The 18,304-nt window shown below is 41.6% G+C and overlaps 1 protein-coding gene and 1 long non-coding RNA gene across 2 annotated transcripts in view; one reads left to right on the top strand and one right to left on the bottom strand.

Moving 5' to 3' along the window:
* Nucleotides 1-18,304, top strand: part of BAIAP2L1 (BAR/IMD domain containing adaptor protein 2 like 1) — a 33,295-nt gene that overhangs the window by 13,669 nt on the left and 1,322 nt on the right. The window contains exons 4-12 of the mRNA XM_042863989.1: nucleotides 10,761-10,822; nucleotides 10,916-10,987; nucleotides 11,287-11,424; nucleotides 12,954-13,106; nucleotides 13,560-13,727; nucleotides 14,128-14,278; nucleotides 15,372-15,579; nucleotides 15,847-15,921; nucleotides 16,258-16,420. Coding sequence (XP_042719923.1) covers nucleotides 10,761-10,822; nucleotides 10,916-10,987; nucleotides 11,287-11,424; nucleotides 12,954-13,106; nucleotides 13,560-13,727; nucleotides 14,128-14,278; nucleotides 15,372-15,579; nucleotides 15,847-15,921; nucleotides 16,258-16,420 — 1,190 coding nt within the window. The remainder of the gene's footprint in view (nucleotides 1-10,760; nucleotides 10,823-10,915; nucleotides 10,988-11,286; nucleotides 11,425-12,953; nucleotides 13,107-13,559; nucleotides 13,728-14,127; nucleotides 14,279-15,371; nucleotides 15,580-15,846; nucleotides 15,922-16,257; nucleotides 16,421-18,304) is intronic.
* On the bottom strand, nucleotides 1,642-16,477 carry LOC122175942. Its single transcript, XR_006177579.1, has 5 exons — nucleotides 16,237-16,477; nucleotides 12,573-12,738; nucleotides 10,002-10,127; nucleotides 3,445-3,548; nucleotides 1,642-3,107 (listed from the first exon to the last, which is right to left on the bottom strand). It is a non-coding gene; the product is annotated as an uncharacterized LOC122175942 (long non-coding RNA).

Below are 18,304 nucleotides of genomic sequence, written 5' to 3'. Positions count from 1 at the left end.
GGAACGTGACCTGAATGTACAGTTTGTCATTCTGCAGTGTGGAATTTCCGTATCTTGCTTTCCTAGACACCTATTTTAAATTACACCAGGAAGAAAAGTTAGGAAAAACGAAGCTGTACACTTAAAAACGCAGTTTTATACATTCAAATTGCAGCACATCACAACAGCACAATGGAACTCCTCGTTTCAGTAACGCATTGAAGGTAGATTCACATAAATACTTCAGTGCTGTATCAGTGCCAAAAGGACTAACTTCCCTCCTGCATCCCTGACCGTTTTTGTCTCACCTAAAACACGGGTTTGTGAGGTTTTGTCTAACAGAACATCACTGCTATTAACTGTAACAATCTATCTGTACAGCCTTCACTAGCTGAAGGAATCAGGAAGTTTTCCTGCACATTCATTGAATTCTTCTCATGTTTTCCCAGCTGTCCCCTTGTAGCTACAACAACTGGCAGGTGCTAAGCTCCTTCATAATACTTGGAGTGTAAAGTCCCGATTTGTTTATTGTGTGGCAACTGTACTGATAGCAATTACAATGTCACAGTTACACTGTGGGTCTGTGCATAGAGCTTGTTGCACAAGAACCAAGTGTGACGCTGCTTCTACAACAAAGCCAAATATGGAAGAAATAAATGTGTTGCACGGCATTGATCTGTGCAGCTGAATTGCAGACATCTGTGTTAAAAGGAACATCAGGGAGAGGAACGTCTTCTCTACTCCATCAAAACTGTTAGTTAAAAACTGCTCTGTGTCACAGGCTTATTATTTTCAGTCTCACTCACTTCAGACTTAACATAAAGATATGCTATAATATAAAGATAAAGCTCATCTGCACTTTGAAACTGTAGAATGGGGATTTTTTTTCTTTTTTTTTTTTCTTTTTTTTATTTTCAGGAGAAATTTTCTAGTTAAAAACCCCTGCAGGTGATTATTGAAACAAGTATTGGACAAAACGCTTCTCCTGCCTGGTGCTTGCCACGAGTCAGGGAGGGCTGAGGGCTGGGAGGGAACTTGTGATGGTGCTACCAGTAAATGGAAGGCCTGCTTGGCAGGGGAAGAGCCCAGAACTCGATATCCTGCTGGTGAACAAAGGGTGTGACTGTCCTTCAGGTCCAAAAGAACACGTCCACGTAACGCGAGTTTGCTCATAGGAAAAGTGGTGTGACTTCAAAGGTCTCCAAAACCTCATCATGCTGTAAAATATCCACTGTGAAGAGAGGTAGGAGTGCACTCAGCAATACAGTAATTACACATAATAATGCTACAGTGTGGAGAGGTGGGGAGGGGTTGTCTGTGTGCATTTCCTTCTCTTGAGGCTCCTTAGGCTTCTCATAGAGATGACTGCAGTCGCTGGGATAACGCATCCTAGTGTGAGCATCGCTGTCGACAGGGATTTGTTACTGAGTGGTGAATGTGCCCAGAGCTCACCACACAGTCAGCATTTCCTGTCCAGCTGCATGGACTGAAATCTAACAATCTTTTGATAACTGTTTTCTGGTTCTGCAAAGCAAAATAACAATAACTTGATAATGACAATCTATTATGAATGTAATTAAGTGAAATTAAATCTGTAGAGAGCACAGTTTGATTTCACTTATTTATTTTTAAATGATAACCATTTTACATTTGAAGCTCAAATAAACCCAGTGGACTTTTCTACTGTTTCTCCTTTCTAGCTGTAGAGATTTTCTATACAAGAAACAGTGAGCTTTAAGTGCCCATGCAAAATTATTTGGAATGCAATGAGAACATTTTTATTCTGTTAAAAGAAAATACATTCTTGGTGAAAAAAATGCTAAGCTGACCATAAGGTTACACCATCTTTCAAAAGCAGTGTCTTGCTGGTGTTTGGCACTCAGAACTTTTTCCTTCCTTATTAATAAGCAAAATGGACATCTGAGCCTGTACTTCTCTAAAGCTGGGAACAGCTATCCCTTCTACTTCTGTGACATGGCACTTAAGTGTTGCTCTCACTATTGACAAAGACAAGCAGGAGAACAGGAAATGTAATAGTTTAGGATAAATGAAGCTAGTTGTACTTAAAATAAAAATTAAAAAGTGGGTGAAAACTCATGGGCAGTGGAGAGAAAAGAGTTGTTGGCTTATTTAAGCAGATAAATTGACCCTTTCAGCTGGAATCCTGTTTCACTTGCCTTCGAAAGATGACACCTAGCACCCTGTCCTTCGCTGGCTGCTTTAATCTAAAGAAAGATCTGTCATCTTGTCCCACCTTACTGCATCACTGCCATCTCCTGGATAGCATAAATGTTCTACTTTCAGAAGAGACTGTTGGACAGAAAGCAAGTGAAGTGTGCCAGCAGCTACAGAACCTTTTTAGCACCTCATCTTGTGGAAACTTCTGGGAAACCAGCTTAGAGGTTGCAGCTGAAGCAGTTAGTAGGTCAGGCCAGCTTTTCCTATGGAGCATTAATGAAGTACAGTTATAATGTATTTATAATAAAATGGGATTGAAAAAAGGGACTGAATTCTTATATAACAAAAAGTGATTGAAAATGAAATACAAGGTGCTTTTCACTTCTTCAGGAGTGAGGTTCTGTATTTCCTAATTTTGTGATAACTTTGTTTCGGTGCTACACAGACCTCCAATCTGCCATAAGTAAGGTAGGAGAAGAGCAGCCAGCCTTTCTACACTGCTAGAGATGGAAACAGTAGCTGAGTTAGTGGAAACTTCTGCTATTCATAGTTCTACTTCCCAAGGTCATTTATAAGGTTAAATCAAGCTCAATGTTCACATTGAGAAGATTTTCCTCTAGAATTGGTACTGTGCCTTTTGATGTTCAGTATTCTGCATATAAACTTTTGATGAGTCTGCTGGAGGAAAGAAGGAAAATCAAACCTTCAATCTTTCATTCTTAAGCATGAGCTTCTCTGCAGTTCGTACGTTGCCCCACTGTCTGTCGCAGAGCTCCGTGTGTTCACTGATAGATCAGCTGTTCAGGTTCTCGCTGTGCCTCGTGCTGCATGACCTTCTGCAGCCTGAGACGGGCGCACGTGTCTGTACTGCTGCCCTCAATGCCCACCTGTGTGCGATGGCTCTGGGTTTTCATACAGCACATCCAAACAGTGCGTGTCATTGCAACCCCCTGAAAGACAAATCAGATATGCAGAATGAAGTGGGTGTGCACTTTCTTGATACCATCACGCTCTGCTTCAAGGGCCTAAGAAAATAGAGGGAAATATGACAAAGGGCGTGCTGGCTGTCCTGAAACAGTTACATATCACATGAGCTTCACACACAGCAGACATCTTTCATGTTGCAACAGAAACTCTGGAAAAGATGCCCTGAGTTTCACCTGTGTGTGCATGCAACGTTCACTTGATTGTGACTAGTGTTCAGAAAATAGTAATTAATTCCACAGTGGGGGAACTTGCATTCTGTGCACAGTAGGTGTGTGTTCCCTGGCAGCTCTCCTAACTTACCCAAACACAATGCCATCACTGCTGGTGAGGCTGGGCAGGCATGCAGCCATTCAGCTGATGTTAAGCAATCAGTTTTTCTTCACCATCTCCTCCCCCAGGTACATCTGTTGGGGAAAAAAAAAAAAGGAAGAAAAAAGACCTGCAAGCCTGTGTAGAGGGAAACCTAATCTTATTTGTCTTCTTCAGTAAGACAAACATATGGAAAATGGAAAACAAATGACAGTGTTGCAAAGAAAATCACATGGTGCATGTAACTAGCTTGTAAATCCCCTAACTGAAATTCTAGCTTTGTTTGTCTATACAGTAAGCTCTTACTAATTCATGATTTTTGAGAAAAGGATCAGTTGGAGATGACATTTACATTCTAAGGAGGAAAAAACCAGTTTCTCTTGGAATTCCACAGAAAAGCCTTTAACCAAAACGTTTCACTTTGGATACATGTTTGACACTGCTGATGGCAGCAGTTGCAGATGGCTGTGATTAACAAGGGCAGCAACTCCCTACCGGAATTGTATTCCATGGAGCACTCAGCGCAGCGCCTCACCTTTTCACCCTTATTTAGTACTGGAAACACATCAGGAGCCTCGTTTTGCAGCTGGATGACCCGTGCTTGTTGCAGTCCTGCTCAGACACAGGTGGCTCTGCTGCACCATGGCCCCGAACTGATCGGCCGAAGAGCAGCAGGGCCTCCAGTGTGCGAGTTCAGGCTTGTGCTTGTGTGCTCACTTATTTCCTTGCACCTGCCTGGAAAGGCCCACAAGCTGCCTGTTCAACACCACTGCAGCTCCAGTACCAGAAGCTGTTGTAATTAAGGCTTCCAGGGCCCCACGGAAGATCTGTCACCCTAATGCAGTCTGCTTCATACGTTTGGGTTAAAAAACAGCCTCTGTCAGTCCTTACAGATATTACGAATGGAGTAACAGGTGGAAAAACAAGTTTGCCATTTTTCATGCATTATTTATGTGGCATACACTATTCCTTTCCTTTTTTAATTAACATTAAAATTTAGTTACCATACTTACCAATCATCTGAAACTACGTAAATATTTCATGCTAATCGTCATCTGTTCAATGATACAGTAGGTTTAAAACAATTTAATCTCTGATTTTTTTTTCTTTGAGAGAATAAGATGATGAGAACAGGCTGGGAGAGAAAAGGGAAGGAGACCAGCAGGCTGGAAATTGCTAAAATGGAAAGTCACACCTCTCTTTAAAATAAGCTTTTCTTGTTCTGTTTAAATTGTAAAATAGGAGCATCACACCACAAACAAACTTAGAGGAACTGGAAATTCTCATAGTCTTGATAATTGCTCATGTATTCACTCATGATGCTGTTTGCCTTTGGCACAGAGGGAATGGGCTGTCAGTGTTAATGCTCATATTTGTACGTATTTGTTTGTCTGTGCTATATATGGACATACAAAGATGGATGTACTGCAATATAGCAAACACTTCAGGAAGCACAGAACCTGGTGTACAGCACTGACTCTCAAAGTAAAATGGTAAAAGGTACCTCCAGCAGAAGAAAGTATACCACAGCTAGAACACAGCCTGAGCACAACAGCTCTGGTCTCTTGCTAAAGAACTTTGGCCATGATGTAGCTGGAAAGAAATTATTCAACTGAATAAACACAGAGGCTGTAGGTCCTTCTTTTTTTTTTTTTTTCCTGCCTGATTTTAACATTGAGCAATTGGAATTTTTACTTTGGTCAAACGTACATGAAAAGCACGTGCATGGCTGGAACGTATTCCAGAGAGGAGCCGCACAGCAGCACAGGCAGTGGAGTCTAATGAGGAGGAGAAAGTAGAGCAGTATGAGCTCACTGCCACCTAACACCATTGGAGCTCAACTCTTAAAATTAGCAGCAGTGCCTTGTATAATCCTGTTTACTGCTTATTGGTTTTGTCTGGTCATGAAACCATGATGTTTAGGCATCTTCCAGGCTCTGAGGAACGCTGGAAGGTTTTCTCTTTTCCCTGTACCAATGAGACTTTAACATATCTAAAAACATTTTAAGTAATTGGAAGTAGTGTAACCTACTATGTCCAGGTGGGGAAAAACAGCCTATGAAACACAGCTATGGAGAAAGTGGGTCTTCTCAACAGTGAGCATTACCCTGGTTTGGGATTGTTCCCTAAGTGCTGTGGGTTGTGCAACCTTAGAAGAAAAACAGTGCTTTGAAAGCAACTTCATATCAAATGCTGGAATAGTTAAAGAGGTGCTAAAAGCGTGGCACTGTGTGTTCCGAGGGAAGAGGACTCAAAATGGCTCTGATCCCATGAAAACTACACCATATCTTTAACTGCATAACAGTGTGAGGTGCACTGACTGACCATGGCAGCTCCTATATAAGGAAAGGAGGTAAATCTGCAAGGTGAGGCATGAGCTTTGAATTTTACATGTCTAAATAATAGCAGAATGTTCCATTCCATTCTTCCTGATTCATGAACAGTATTATTTGGATTTCACTGTGTGCTACATGAATGCACAATATTTGGATAAAGGAGGCTTTGTTCATGTTAATCTATGTCTAATTTGTTTCAAGTGAATTAGTTTACTTACAATGCAGAAATATCTACTGCTCACAATTTTAGTGAGAACTTGGTAGATTTTGAAATGCAAATTGATCTGAGAGTCCCATTTAGAAACTGAAAATCTTCTTGCTTCTTTGTTTTATATATGGTAGCACAGAATTCTGCTCAGCAAAACATACCTATCCATTCAGAAGTGCTTCTTCTGGGTAGTGGGGGCCTACCACGTATAGCAGACTTCAAACACTCCATTATCCTCTGAACTCTCTTCCCTTTTGCTCTGCTGTAGGTTTGACTCCTCTTTTTCTTTTTTATTCTTCCTTCACCCTCTGCAGTCACCTTCATAACAAGCACTGACTGGTCGTGTGTCAGTGCCACTTTATAAAGCTCAGCACAGACAGATTTACTCCTTGCTGCTCGCTTCACATTCGCTCATGCAGTAAGGAAAGGCAGGCTTGACCTCGGCCTGTTGATCTATGTGCACAGGAGCATTAACTCCACAGGTTGTCTCCCCCCCCAAGTATTCCGGGCAAATTGCATTAGAAGCAGAGCAGTCAGTGGTTTGGAAACAACACACTGTTTTGCTTTTTCTTATTTTTTCATTTATATTAATTTCCATTAAGACTTTATGCCTTCTTTCAAGTATCTGCTGCACAATTCAATCCTGCAATAAATCTTTCCTACGAGGGAATGGTGAATTGAATGTACTTGAAGCTTAACAGATGTTTAGGTCGGTTATACTTGTGTTGCACTGTATTCTTCTGAGACTTCCCATTTCACCTCCTTTCAGGGCTAATGGCTTCCAATGACTCTGCTTCCAGCTCTTCTTAATCATCGCTGCCTTTATTCTGGGCAAAGGGCAACTGGGAAGAGAGAGCATCCTGACAGAAGTGGGAGCTCGTGATATGCCTGACCTGTCCTGTCTCCATGCTTAGCTGTGACTCAGCCTCTTGCTCTTGTTTAATACAAATAATTACATGGCTTCATCTTGAAGACGTGAGGTTATTAGACCTGCCCTGAATGCAAAATAGGACAGGAGATAAAGGAGTGATTCTAATGGAGCGCTTTGTTCCCAGGCATCTAGTGTCTTTCTAGTGAGACTTGACGTTTTTCCAGTGGCCTCCTCTAAAGATAAACAAAATCCTAACTATATTTCAAGTAGGTGATGAAACCAGTAATTTTATCAATTCATGTTTTAAACGTTGAAGTGATTTTCTTGGTAACTGCTAATATTTGCTTCTCTGACAAAACTGGACCAAGTTCCATTTTTGTTTCTATTTTGAACTAACTCTTCCTATCTTCTGTTCTGAAAAACAGACAGCATTCAGCATAAGCTAGAAAGACAAACAACCACTAAAATTGCTCAGTGTGAACAGCGAGATTGAACTGTAACTGCTGCAGAAGCTCTGTATTCTGGCCTTATAATGAAGATGCTTACTATCTCTTCTATTTTCAAGCGAGGCTTTCTGTTAGAAATCACTTTCCTTGTTTTTCATCTACTGTGAAGACAATTTTTCAGAGATGCAATGCTGTGTGTGGAGGAGTGTTGTGTATTTTGGGTTAGTGGTTCCTATTTATTCTTTCTACAAACAAAACCAACAGACCATTAATGGAATTCTAGCCTGTCTTGCTTTCTTAACAGAAAACACAGGGACAACAACCAACCTTGGGTAAGCCTAAAAACCTCCCTCAAGTTTCTAAGGCTTCAGCTTAAGGGATTGTTCTACTGTGCACTGAACCCACCTGAAACTGAAATAAATCCACCGTGCAATTTGACATCACCATCCATGGCCATATTTCAGGCTGCGGGTAAATTGCACAGCCCAGGTTCACCTGCTCTACATGAGAGGTGTTTGGTATATTTTTAAGGTCACTTTTCTTTTAAGGTGAGATGTTTTCCCAAAATACCCATCTGTAAGAAGTTGTTTCCTCTCTTCCCTGCATTGCAATACTGAGCTGATATTAACAGAACAGAACGTGTGCCTATGCACATCTATGAATACATTTTTAATTTCTAAAATAAATGTGGAAAAGTTAAATATATATTTCTACTGTTCCATCATACAAAGGTTTTGTATTTAGTGTGGGGGAACGCAAAGCAAAAAAAAAAAGGTATATTTGAAAGTGAAGTGCTGTAATAGTTGTGTTTATCATGAAGACTGGTGGTTTGGGTTTGTTAATTCACTGCATAACGTGATGCCTAAAGCTGGTTTGGTTTACAGTATGTCTGTCATAAGCTGGACTGAAGCAGTCTGTTATCATGCAGTCTAGTCATATTCTGTAGTGTATTTGCATGGTTGCTAGCTCTGGGGTTTGACAGTAAATGATGACAAGGTCGAGACTTGGTTACTGTGTATTAAGAGGTCTCATTAAACCTGATCATGAGCAGCCTTAATACATAGCAAAATATCTTTAATTGACGTGAGTAATACACTTGTCCTCACTTCAGGTAGTTTTCTTGACCTTTTTACAAACTGAATAATTACTAAGCACCACAGCCTGGCCCTCGCTGATGTCATTATTAGTCTAGAGACCTACTGTGTTTATTAGAGCTATTTTATAATTCGCAATTGTAATCAAAATCAACTTACTGTCCTGAAGTTGTTTGGTTCCCATCCCACTTGGATGCTGTGACGTGGAGGTCTGGGCTCATTTTACCTTTCCTGAGTTACACTTCCACAAAAACATTTCTCCTGCATAAATCTGAATCAGGAGGGCTGTCCAAACGTGGGTTATCGTTATTTTAAACTGGTGATAAAAGACCACGGCAGACGTCCACTTACAAAGCATTCTCTATTTAAAGAGAAGCATCTGACCTCTAATGTAAACTATAACTTAGATCTTAACAGGGCCATGCACTCACTGTGAGCTCTTTTCAAAGCATGAAAGAGGAGGCGAGGCGGGTGAGCTGCGCGCCCAGTGCCCCTGCGTTACTGGGAGCAGTGAAGAGATCCCAGTACAGAATGGGTTTTGTCTGACGTGCAGTGCATGGGGAGCCTTCGGTGAGGGGAGAAAGAAGATACGATGAGAGAAACGGTCACTGACATTTAAAAACAAGATGTGTTCCAGGGTGTGCAAAGAAAAGAATCCCGGAAAAAGAAGGAAATGTCGATTTCAAAGTTCTCTTCATCTCAGGATACGTTTGGGCAGTAGTCTTTGCAATAAAGGTTAAAAAAAAGGTGGCTAGTGTTCTACCCAAGTATTGAAAGCCGAACGCCTTGAAGGCTGCGGTCAGATGCAGTGTGAGACAGAAATAACAAGCCCTGAGCGCCAGGTTTTCCACCGCACGCTGCGGTGAATGGGCCGCTTCAGCGCCGCAGGGCAGGGCTGCGCTCAATGCCCGCCTTGTGGGCTGCCTGGGGCTGCCTGCCCGAGCAGCGCGCCGTGCTTTGGCAGCAGCTCCTCCCAGCACACATGGGCACGGAGTGCCTGTGCACCTCCTTAAAAAGCAGCAGTAACGCACAGGGCGATTTTCTGGTGGCCGTTCCAGCATTCACCACGAATGTTTATGAACTGCCAAACGGCTCTGTGTTCCGCGGATGTGAAGCCAAGCAAACTTCACAGTCTCACGTGGATTTTTTTCCCCAATTTCTTTTCACTGTATCACTACTTGGTGGCTCTTTTCCTTTTCACAAAACTCCTCTGATTTTGAAATGCCACTACAGTAAAAAACGTAACTTCTCAGTTGATTTGGGTGAAATAAGAACTACAGCCTAAATTGCACTCACTTCTGCAGCCTTACAAACAACCAGGTCGCTTACTGATGGCCATTACTTGAAATGTTTGTGTAACTACGCTGTATTTACTTTTCTACTGCATAGGAAATAATTACTGTAGTGACTCTCACTTCTCACAGTATTTACTTCTATATTTTTAATCACCAGCACCCTATCACTGTAGGTTGTTTGCATGGAACTTCCTATCCTGGTTTTAGTGCCCACTGCCTCTTCTGGGCATCATGAAAGTGCCTACCCCATCCACTTGACTCCCACCCACCAGATATGTGTAACCATCAGTAACGTTACCCTTCAGTCCTCTCTTCTCCAGGCTGAACTGCCCCAGGTCTGCCATCCTTTCTTCATAATGGAGATGCCCCAGGCACAGGGTTACCAGAACCCCAATGTACACCATGGAGGGATGGGTCTTGATGGCTGGGGAAATGTTGAGAAAGGAAAAGATAAGAAGTTCTGCCATTTATTTTATTTAGCTGAATTTGCTAAGGAAAGGAAGCTAAGAAATCTGCCTTTCCTGTCTATGAGTTAATGCCATACAGACAGGCTGTAATCCCTGATAAAACAGCATGAGAAATAAATCAGCATACGTATCAGACCTGCTTTAGCAGGTGTGCTGACAGTGAACTGCAGCGCCGATGCTGTGGTTAGTTAAACATTAAGGCCCAGTTTGCAGGCTGAGTGGACAGCAGTTGTTTGCACAGCAGCAGCTATCTCCAGCCTCCATGTCCTATGCCCCACATCGGCAAGAACAGTCTCTCACTGAATCAGTCACGTTACTTTGGGAGAAGGAAGGAGTTACTTTGCCTGTCACACCAAGTCTTGCCTTCACAATAACACGACTGATTATTTTCCTGTCATTTATGAGCTTCTTGGTTTGTTTGTGGCCAGATACACTTAATTATTTAAACTGCTGTGCTAAGAAACAGCAGGAAGTTTCCTATCTCTCTTAATATAGCTAACAAATGTATTAGTTACATGTATTTTATTGCTGCTTGTTAACCAGCTTCAGAACTATGAAAGAAAGAAATACGGTTGTGTGTTTCCCAACAGGCCAAGTTCTGGTAGAAATTTCAAGAACGCACAAGAAACTCAATGACAGTCTAGAGGAAAGTGTAAGTTCAACCATTTCCTAACCTACCTCAGCTTTTGAAATTAAAAACCACTTTTGCCGATTTTTAATAACCCTTAATTTATTTGCTTTAAAGTTTAAGAAATTTCATAAGGAAATTATATCTGAACTGGAGAGGAAAACAGACCTGGATGTAAAATACATGACCGTAAGTACATTCAGTTCTAATAAAAAAGGGCATCTTTTATTTATCGGTCGGTCCCCAGCAGTTTATTAATCACTGTTAGATCTGAGCTCTACTTAAACACGGCGCAAGCATTTGTGCTTATTTTGAGCTAAAATAGGAACCAGTGCATGACTTCATAGCATCCTTAACCCACAGCTGAGAAAAGCAGTTGGTTGCCTCATTTGACATGCATTAGCAATATCTATGGTAATGCTTTCTAGCTGCTTACACAAGCAGCATTGCGGAGCGCACTGAGATGTTTGTAAATGCTCTGATTGCAGGCAACTTTAAAGAGGTACCAAACCGAACACAGAAGTAAATTGGATTCCCTGGAGAAGTCTCAGGCTGAGCTGAAAAAAATCCGAAGGAAAAGCCAAGGAGCACGAAACATGATGAAATATGAGCATAAAGAAATGGAGGTCAGTGTATTGGCTCTTGGTTTGCTTTTTTCTTTTTTTAAGTTTATTTTGCATGAGAACTGGTCAGCAGAAAACACGAAGCTGTTGCAGGTCCTATCTGGGTCTTTCAAAGCTTGACTTCTGAAGCCTACAACAATTCTTGTGCACGCAGTGTAAATTCACAGCTGCCCAGCGCGTTGTTTGGCAAGTTAAACTAACTTCAAAGAATGCGTATTTTTGATTTCTCAGAGCTGTTGTACATTACAGGCACTCCTACAATAATTACTGCAGCTCAAATTAAATGCTGTCTGCGCTGCTGTACGCCTTCAGAGGCGTTACTTCAGCTTCAGGGTTTCTTAGATGGCCACTGCTTGGAGAGCGGCCTTAAAACACCTCAGGAGCTGCACCTTTGTGCAGCACTTTACTCAGCCACGTTGTGTAAACGCGGCAGTAATTTGCTACTAACGCGTTTCCCGACGAAGCCCTTCGACTGATTCATTGCCTTCGCTGCTGTTCTTACACAGCATTGCCATCTTGAGGCCAAATAAGAAAAGGCAAGGCGGTGCAGACAGAGGACTTGTTATTTCAAATGAAACGGAAACTATTTTCTGACACACAATGTTAGGTTACCTGTTATATTTTTTCCTCTCTATTTTTCTATTTTTTTTTCTTTAAATAAAGCTTTGTTTATAACGAGGCACGTAAACATAAATCACACCAGCTCTTACTTCTTACAGTGTGTTTTAACCCACATTCAGAACAGTTCATTTTTAATGTACCGGACTGAGAATTTAAGAATTAGCCTTTAAGCACATTTTAGCCACAAACTCTCATAAGCTCAGATAAATACATTTCAGTCTCTTTAGTAACTCATTTTTTCCTCTCTAAGATGAAGTATTGATTCATTACAGCTTTGTGAGAGTAAATATAACTGCTATAGAGCAGATGAAGGTAATCAGTCCAATTAGAGAACACCTGCGGCCTTAAAGTTGCTCAGTTGCTGCTGCTTTGAAGTCACATTCTTCTTTGCTACAGCATTTAATTTAGAAGATAGAATTATTTTTCTTGCTTTGCTTCATTGCCTACACACACACACAGAGTAGAATCATAAAATCATTTAGGTTGAAAAATACTCTTAAGACCATCAGGTGCAACCATCAGTGACCTACCAAGTCCAGCCCTACACCATGTGCCACGTCCACACATCTCTTCAGCTCCATAAACAGCAGCTCCACCAGTACCTGTGCAGATTGTCCAGGGAGGCCCAGGCACCATGAAAAAATTCCTCCTGACTTCTGAATCTCCTCTGGTGCTTCACACCCCAATACTGATTGCCTGTAATAGAATACATGTGTGTCTGATGAGATTGGAGAAGTCAGATGTGTGCATAAAGAGAGAATGACTTGGAAGCAGAGCCACTCCACCCCACCTTTCTGATAACTTTCTCTTTTTTTCTTTTTCTTGTCTTTTTGGAACACGCTTCAGTAACTGGATAGAGTATCAAATAAAACTCACAGGCTGTATGTGAATTATTTACCTTTTTCCCTTAGTATTTGGAAACCGTGAGCTCTCGACAGACTGACATTCAGAGATTTATTGCAGAAGGCTGTAGAGAAGCTCTACTTGAAGAAAAAAGAAGATTCTGCTTTCTAGTTGACAAGCACTGCAGTTTTACCCAGCACATGCACTTCTATCACGCTCAGGTTGGTGGCATGCATGTAAATAAAAATGAAGCTCCTGAAATCTAATCATATCAGAGATCTTAAAATCTCTCCTAGTATCTAGATGAGAGTGCCACAAATAGTTCAGATAGCACTGGGAACACTGCAGTGCCAGATGAGTGCTGTGATCTGCTTGTAGAGAATGTCTGCAATGTGATATTCTCATAAAGGTGCTGTTGCAAACGGTCAAAGGTTGCTATGACTTCTTAAAAAATCACACATTAAGAAGTTTGGTATTTCTAACACCTGGCCCTGAAAAAGGACCATCTCTTTCTTCTATATACTTCAAAGAGGTATTACTTAGCCTTGAACATGTTCGAAAAGACTTCCATTTCACTTCATTTACCATGTTCTAACAACAAAAATTAGCAAGTAGTTCTGTGTAATTTTATGCCAAACATATCTTTGATGAGAAACTCTTACATTTGGATGCAGTGTGCAGAATTCCTCAATGCCAAGCTGCCTGGGTGGCAGGAAATCTGTAGTGATGCCACCAAAGTTCCTGAAAAGGTCAAAATGATGATTGATGAAATAAGGACACCTGGTTCCACTCCAATATCAGGAACTCCGCAGCCTTCACCAATGATAGAGAGAAACACCGTGGTATGTCATTCCCTGATGTCATTCCCTCTGATTCTTATTACAGAATATTGAAATAGACATTAAATTCTCAATTCCCCTATTTGCACGTTGTGTTACCATTGGTTATTGAATTTCTAAATTCAATACCTCCAAAAGTTAAGTTAAGAAGTGTACTGATCTGTGCATGAGTGGGCTGTTTGTGAAAACTGGGCTTCCATAGCATTTCCACTAGTTGCTGTGCATCAGGGAACAGGATCCTTGCAAACTATTCTATCAGAAGTTTCATAGCAAGGTAGGCCCAGCAGAAAGGCCTTACATAGGTGTGATCTGGGAAAACCTGAGCATTGCTTTCTAGAGGTTATGTTGCAAACACAGGAAGTCGTGTCACCTCTCTATTAGGACAACATTTTTCTGATTCTAGATTGGAAACAACTTTTATGCTCACAATGAAAATGCATCAAAGGTGCCCCCTGCTCCTGTTGGCAGGGCGTACACCAGCCCACTTGTGGACATGTTTAACAATCCTGCCACGGGCCCAAAGGTGTCTCCTGAAAGAGCAACCAATGCAGCAGGTGAGTGGCATTTCACTGCAAGCCACGTGTGTGCAGGGGTGTGTTAACAACTCGGAATTCTCTTTGGGATTTTGTGACTACTACCAGGATTTGAATTCCAGGATATGTGGGGGAGTATAAAATGGTCTCTGCAGAGTGTTCATGTATCAGTTACCTAACAGGTGAAGTGCATGTCATAAGGAGGAAATAACTGTTCACAATGAAATGAAGCTACCTATCCTAAACTTTCACTTCCATCATCTGCCATGCATCCCTGGTTCGCACAGCTCAACTGTCTCTGTGCCCTCAATCCTACCAGAAGAATACACTCTATGATTTTGGACCAGATATCCACCATTATTTCTGTGCACACTAACAGACAAGAACATTGCAGTCTTGGTATGGTTTCCTTTAAGAGTGTACAGCAGCCAGGAAAAAATGCACGTGGGATAAAACAAGCTGTCCTGTACTTCTGAAATGTAAAATGCTGTTATTTTATTAGTATTTTATTAGTTTGTAAAATATGAGTCTTTGACTTACTCTGCTACAGGGAAAGAACTAAGCCTACATCACAACAAAACAAATGCAGTGCTAGAACAGCAATTCCAGCATTCCCTCCTTAAAACTGCCTTTAATGTGCATTATACTGGTCAAATAACACACATTTTTGAGACATCCTTTAAATCATCTTCTGGAAAACATCCCATACCTGCAGAGTGCCAAGTGTCTGCACTTCTCATTGATCCAGGTGAAGCTCAGTGCTGGACATGAGAACGAAATCAAATCTTGGGCTTGTTTTAAGAACAGAAAATTTTCAGAGTCTTTTGCAGCTGCTTCTGGTTAGCATTTCTTATGCCAAGCAGAAGAAAGCAAATTAACACTTACATAACTTTCTGTGTCTGTTGGTTCAATGTTGCTGTGGTAGCATGTGTGCATGTATACAAATACCAGTGTTATGAAGAACTCTGGTGATAAGAAACATTGGTAGATAACTGAGAGTCTACAACAGAACAAAGTCCCACAACTACACTTCAGTACTGCTTTACCAAACCTGCTTCTCCTGACAGCTAATTGTATTTTGTTAATATGGTTAATTTTGCTTTTAATTTTGCAGAGAATTCAGATGATGCCAGTTTGTCGCGCTCAACTTCAGTTGCCACAGGGCTGAATATAATGAAAAGGCAGAAAGTAAAGACGATCTTTCCGCACACAGCTGGAAATAACAAGACTTTACTTAGCTTTGCACAGGGAGACACCATCATACTTCTTGTATCTGAAGAAAAGGATGGCTGGCTTTATGGGGAACATGAGTCAACCAAAGTGTAAGGCAATCGGTTTATTACCCAATTTGAACATGAAGGAAAAGTGTCTCTAGCAGGAATTAGTACATGGTTTCCACTTTTTCTGCTGTCACTGACTGGGAACTTCTATCAGGTGAATCTCACCGCACGTATTTCAGGGAGATCTTGCATACTAGAACCCAGGCCTTTAAATATTACATCTTCTGGAGTCTGTTTTGTCCAGTGTTGACTTCTGAAAAATCTTTCCAATTTTATAACATATGAAATTGAAATCCTTTTCCATTACAGAAAAGGATGGTTTCCATCATCGTATACTAGACCACTAGAAGAAACAGAAGAAAAAGCCTTTGTTCCAGCGCCAAGGTAATATTTAGTATGGAATCTGCAAAAAATACCCAAATCTTCTTTCTTACATTCTTTCAAATGTATTAGAAATATTAGTTTTCTGCTTACACCATCAGTCGTTCAGCAACATGTAGAGGAAGTACCTCCTAACTGTCTGTACTGCCACACCTAGATCACATTGCCATGTGGCTACAGAGACCTAAGAACGACCATCACTCCAACTTTACAGTCCCACGGACTTCAGAGAGATCATATGCCTTAACTACACATTTTTGTTCTTTCCTGGGACGAAAGACAAGGGGGAAAGGTGTATTATGGAACTGAACATGTTACCTGCTGGGTTCTGTCTTGCAGCACTGCGCCGGTTAGAAGTATCAGTTCAGTCAATCTTGCAGAAAAAGCTGGTGTTGTCCTCCCACCACCAGACTATCTGGGTTCAACTCCAGATAAGAGAACAGAGTCTTCCAAAGGTACTGCTGCTAAAACACCAGCTGAGAAACCAGAAAGTGCAGGTCCGGTAAGTAACCAGTGCCATTAATCTGAATGTTCTGCTTACTCCTCTTGACCAACTTAACTGAGCTCTTCAATGAGCTCCTTGATACTGTTCTATACTCTTCAGTATGATTATGCTTTTCTGGTATCTCAGTCTACCTACAGGAGAAGGGTGACAAATTGTTTGGGGATATAATGAAGAGCACTAGAAGCGCCGTTCTGCACAGCAGAGAAATGGAATCTGTGAATCTTGAGAACACATTCTTATGGAAAGCAGTACTTTCAAATTAAGTGTCTGGGAACTTCTAAAATAATTATGAAGAAAGTCTATATTTTGACACACACATGGTTTTCATTTTTGGATAAGAAAAGCAATAAGCCTTAACAATTATATAATGTCAGATTTCTACCCAGGTTCATTTATTCTGACTATCTGTTGAGAGCTCTGGGGATCAACATGTCCTTCAAGTGTAATTACAATAGTTAAAAGGTGTATCAGCCTGTGAAAGCTGCCAGGCCAGCAGTACAGAGAGTTCTTTGCCCTGTCACAAGTAAGAGGTGACGTACTGTAGACCTCTAATGCCCCACACTGCCTTGGTGTCACCGTGCTGTGCTGCAGCCTGGCCTCAGGTGGCTCTCAAGAGTGGCCAGCCATGAGGACTTTCTTTCTGTAATGTTGGTTCAGGGGGGCTATGAATAAACTTAAGGCTTGTGGACTAACATTCCTGTTGTACTGAAAAACCAAGAGAAAGGTGAGTGATTTTGGCTGATAGGTGAGGATGGAATTAACTAGAACTGCTTGTTCATCCTGGAGGCTTACAGCCTTTCAGCCTTTTAGGAATGGAAGACAAATGCATTCAGGTCTCATAACTGTTGTTGAGGTTCCTCTTAACGTGTAGCAGATAGACATTCACTGTGACCCCTGATTCTTACCTGGTATACACAAGGAAGAGAATTGCACTCACACCACAGGATTTCACTCCAGAATTACTATTTACTTTCGTTCCCTTGGAAAGCCTCAGAATTTCCTTGTTCTCTCTGCTTCTGTGCAAGTCAACAGCCACCGCTCCGCTGCCAGGCCCGAGAATGCTTTGTATGCTGGAACATGTAGTCAAAAGTTCACTTTTGCTTTGAACCTAATTTGACACCTCCTAGAAGCAATGCAATTAGTTTGCCATTTGAAATACTTAAAATTAAATACTATTATACTCAAAGTTTTGTGGAAAAAAGGACAAGTTTAATGTTTGCCAAAGCCTCTACATCGTGCAGCAGGCTTGGCAGCCCGTTACAGCAGCTGAGTTCATGGCACCAAGCACTGCATCCTAAAGGAGCGCTGTGTCAGTGCCACGCTGCCATCTTCTGGGTAATCTCAAATTCACAAAAATCGAGGAAATCTCATCAGAAGTACAGTGCACACCGTAGCTGTAAAAGCATTTTCAGATCGTGCATTCAAACAAACACGACCATTTGATGACAACAAAATGCCAACAATACCTGTACAGTCATTCCTGTTCTCGCCACTCCCACGCAGCTGCTGCTGGTTAAACATGCAGGTGCTGCCAGGGCTCGCTGCTTTGCTTTCCTTTCACCATCGCTGCTCACAGAAGTCACAGGAGATGCCTTCATTCATACGCTGCACATCAACAGTCACGGAGCGCAGGAGGGTTTCTGTGGTGGTGGCACGGGGGGGTTTGGTTGTTTGGTGGGTGCTTGCATGCGTTGTTGGGTTTTTTGGCACTTCTGCAGCGTGCTACAGAAGCTGTATGGCAACACTTTGCTTCTGTCCTTCTTTTGGTTGCCAGTTTTCAGTGATGTTTGATATTTTTACCTATACAGCGCAGAACTTTTTGTAAGTGTAATTGGTGATCTTGGCAAAAAAAACAGAACTGACCCCCCTGGGGAAGAAGAC

Source organism: Lagopus leucura, unplaced genomic scaffold (assembly GCF_019238085.1).
Source record: "Lagopus leucura isolate 7727_CA_CO unplaced genomic scaffold, USGS_WTPT01 Super-Scaffold_760, whole genome shotgun sequence".
NCBI classification, from domain to species: domain Eukaryota; kingdom Metazoa; phylum Chordata; class Aves; order Galliformes; family Phasianidae; genus Lagopus; species Lagopus leucura.
The sequence above is the reverse complement of the archived record's forward strand: the minus strand, read 5'-3'. Positions and strand labels throughout refer to the sequence as shown.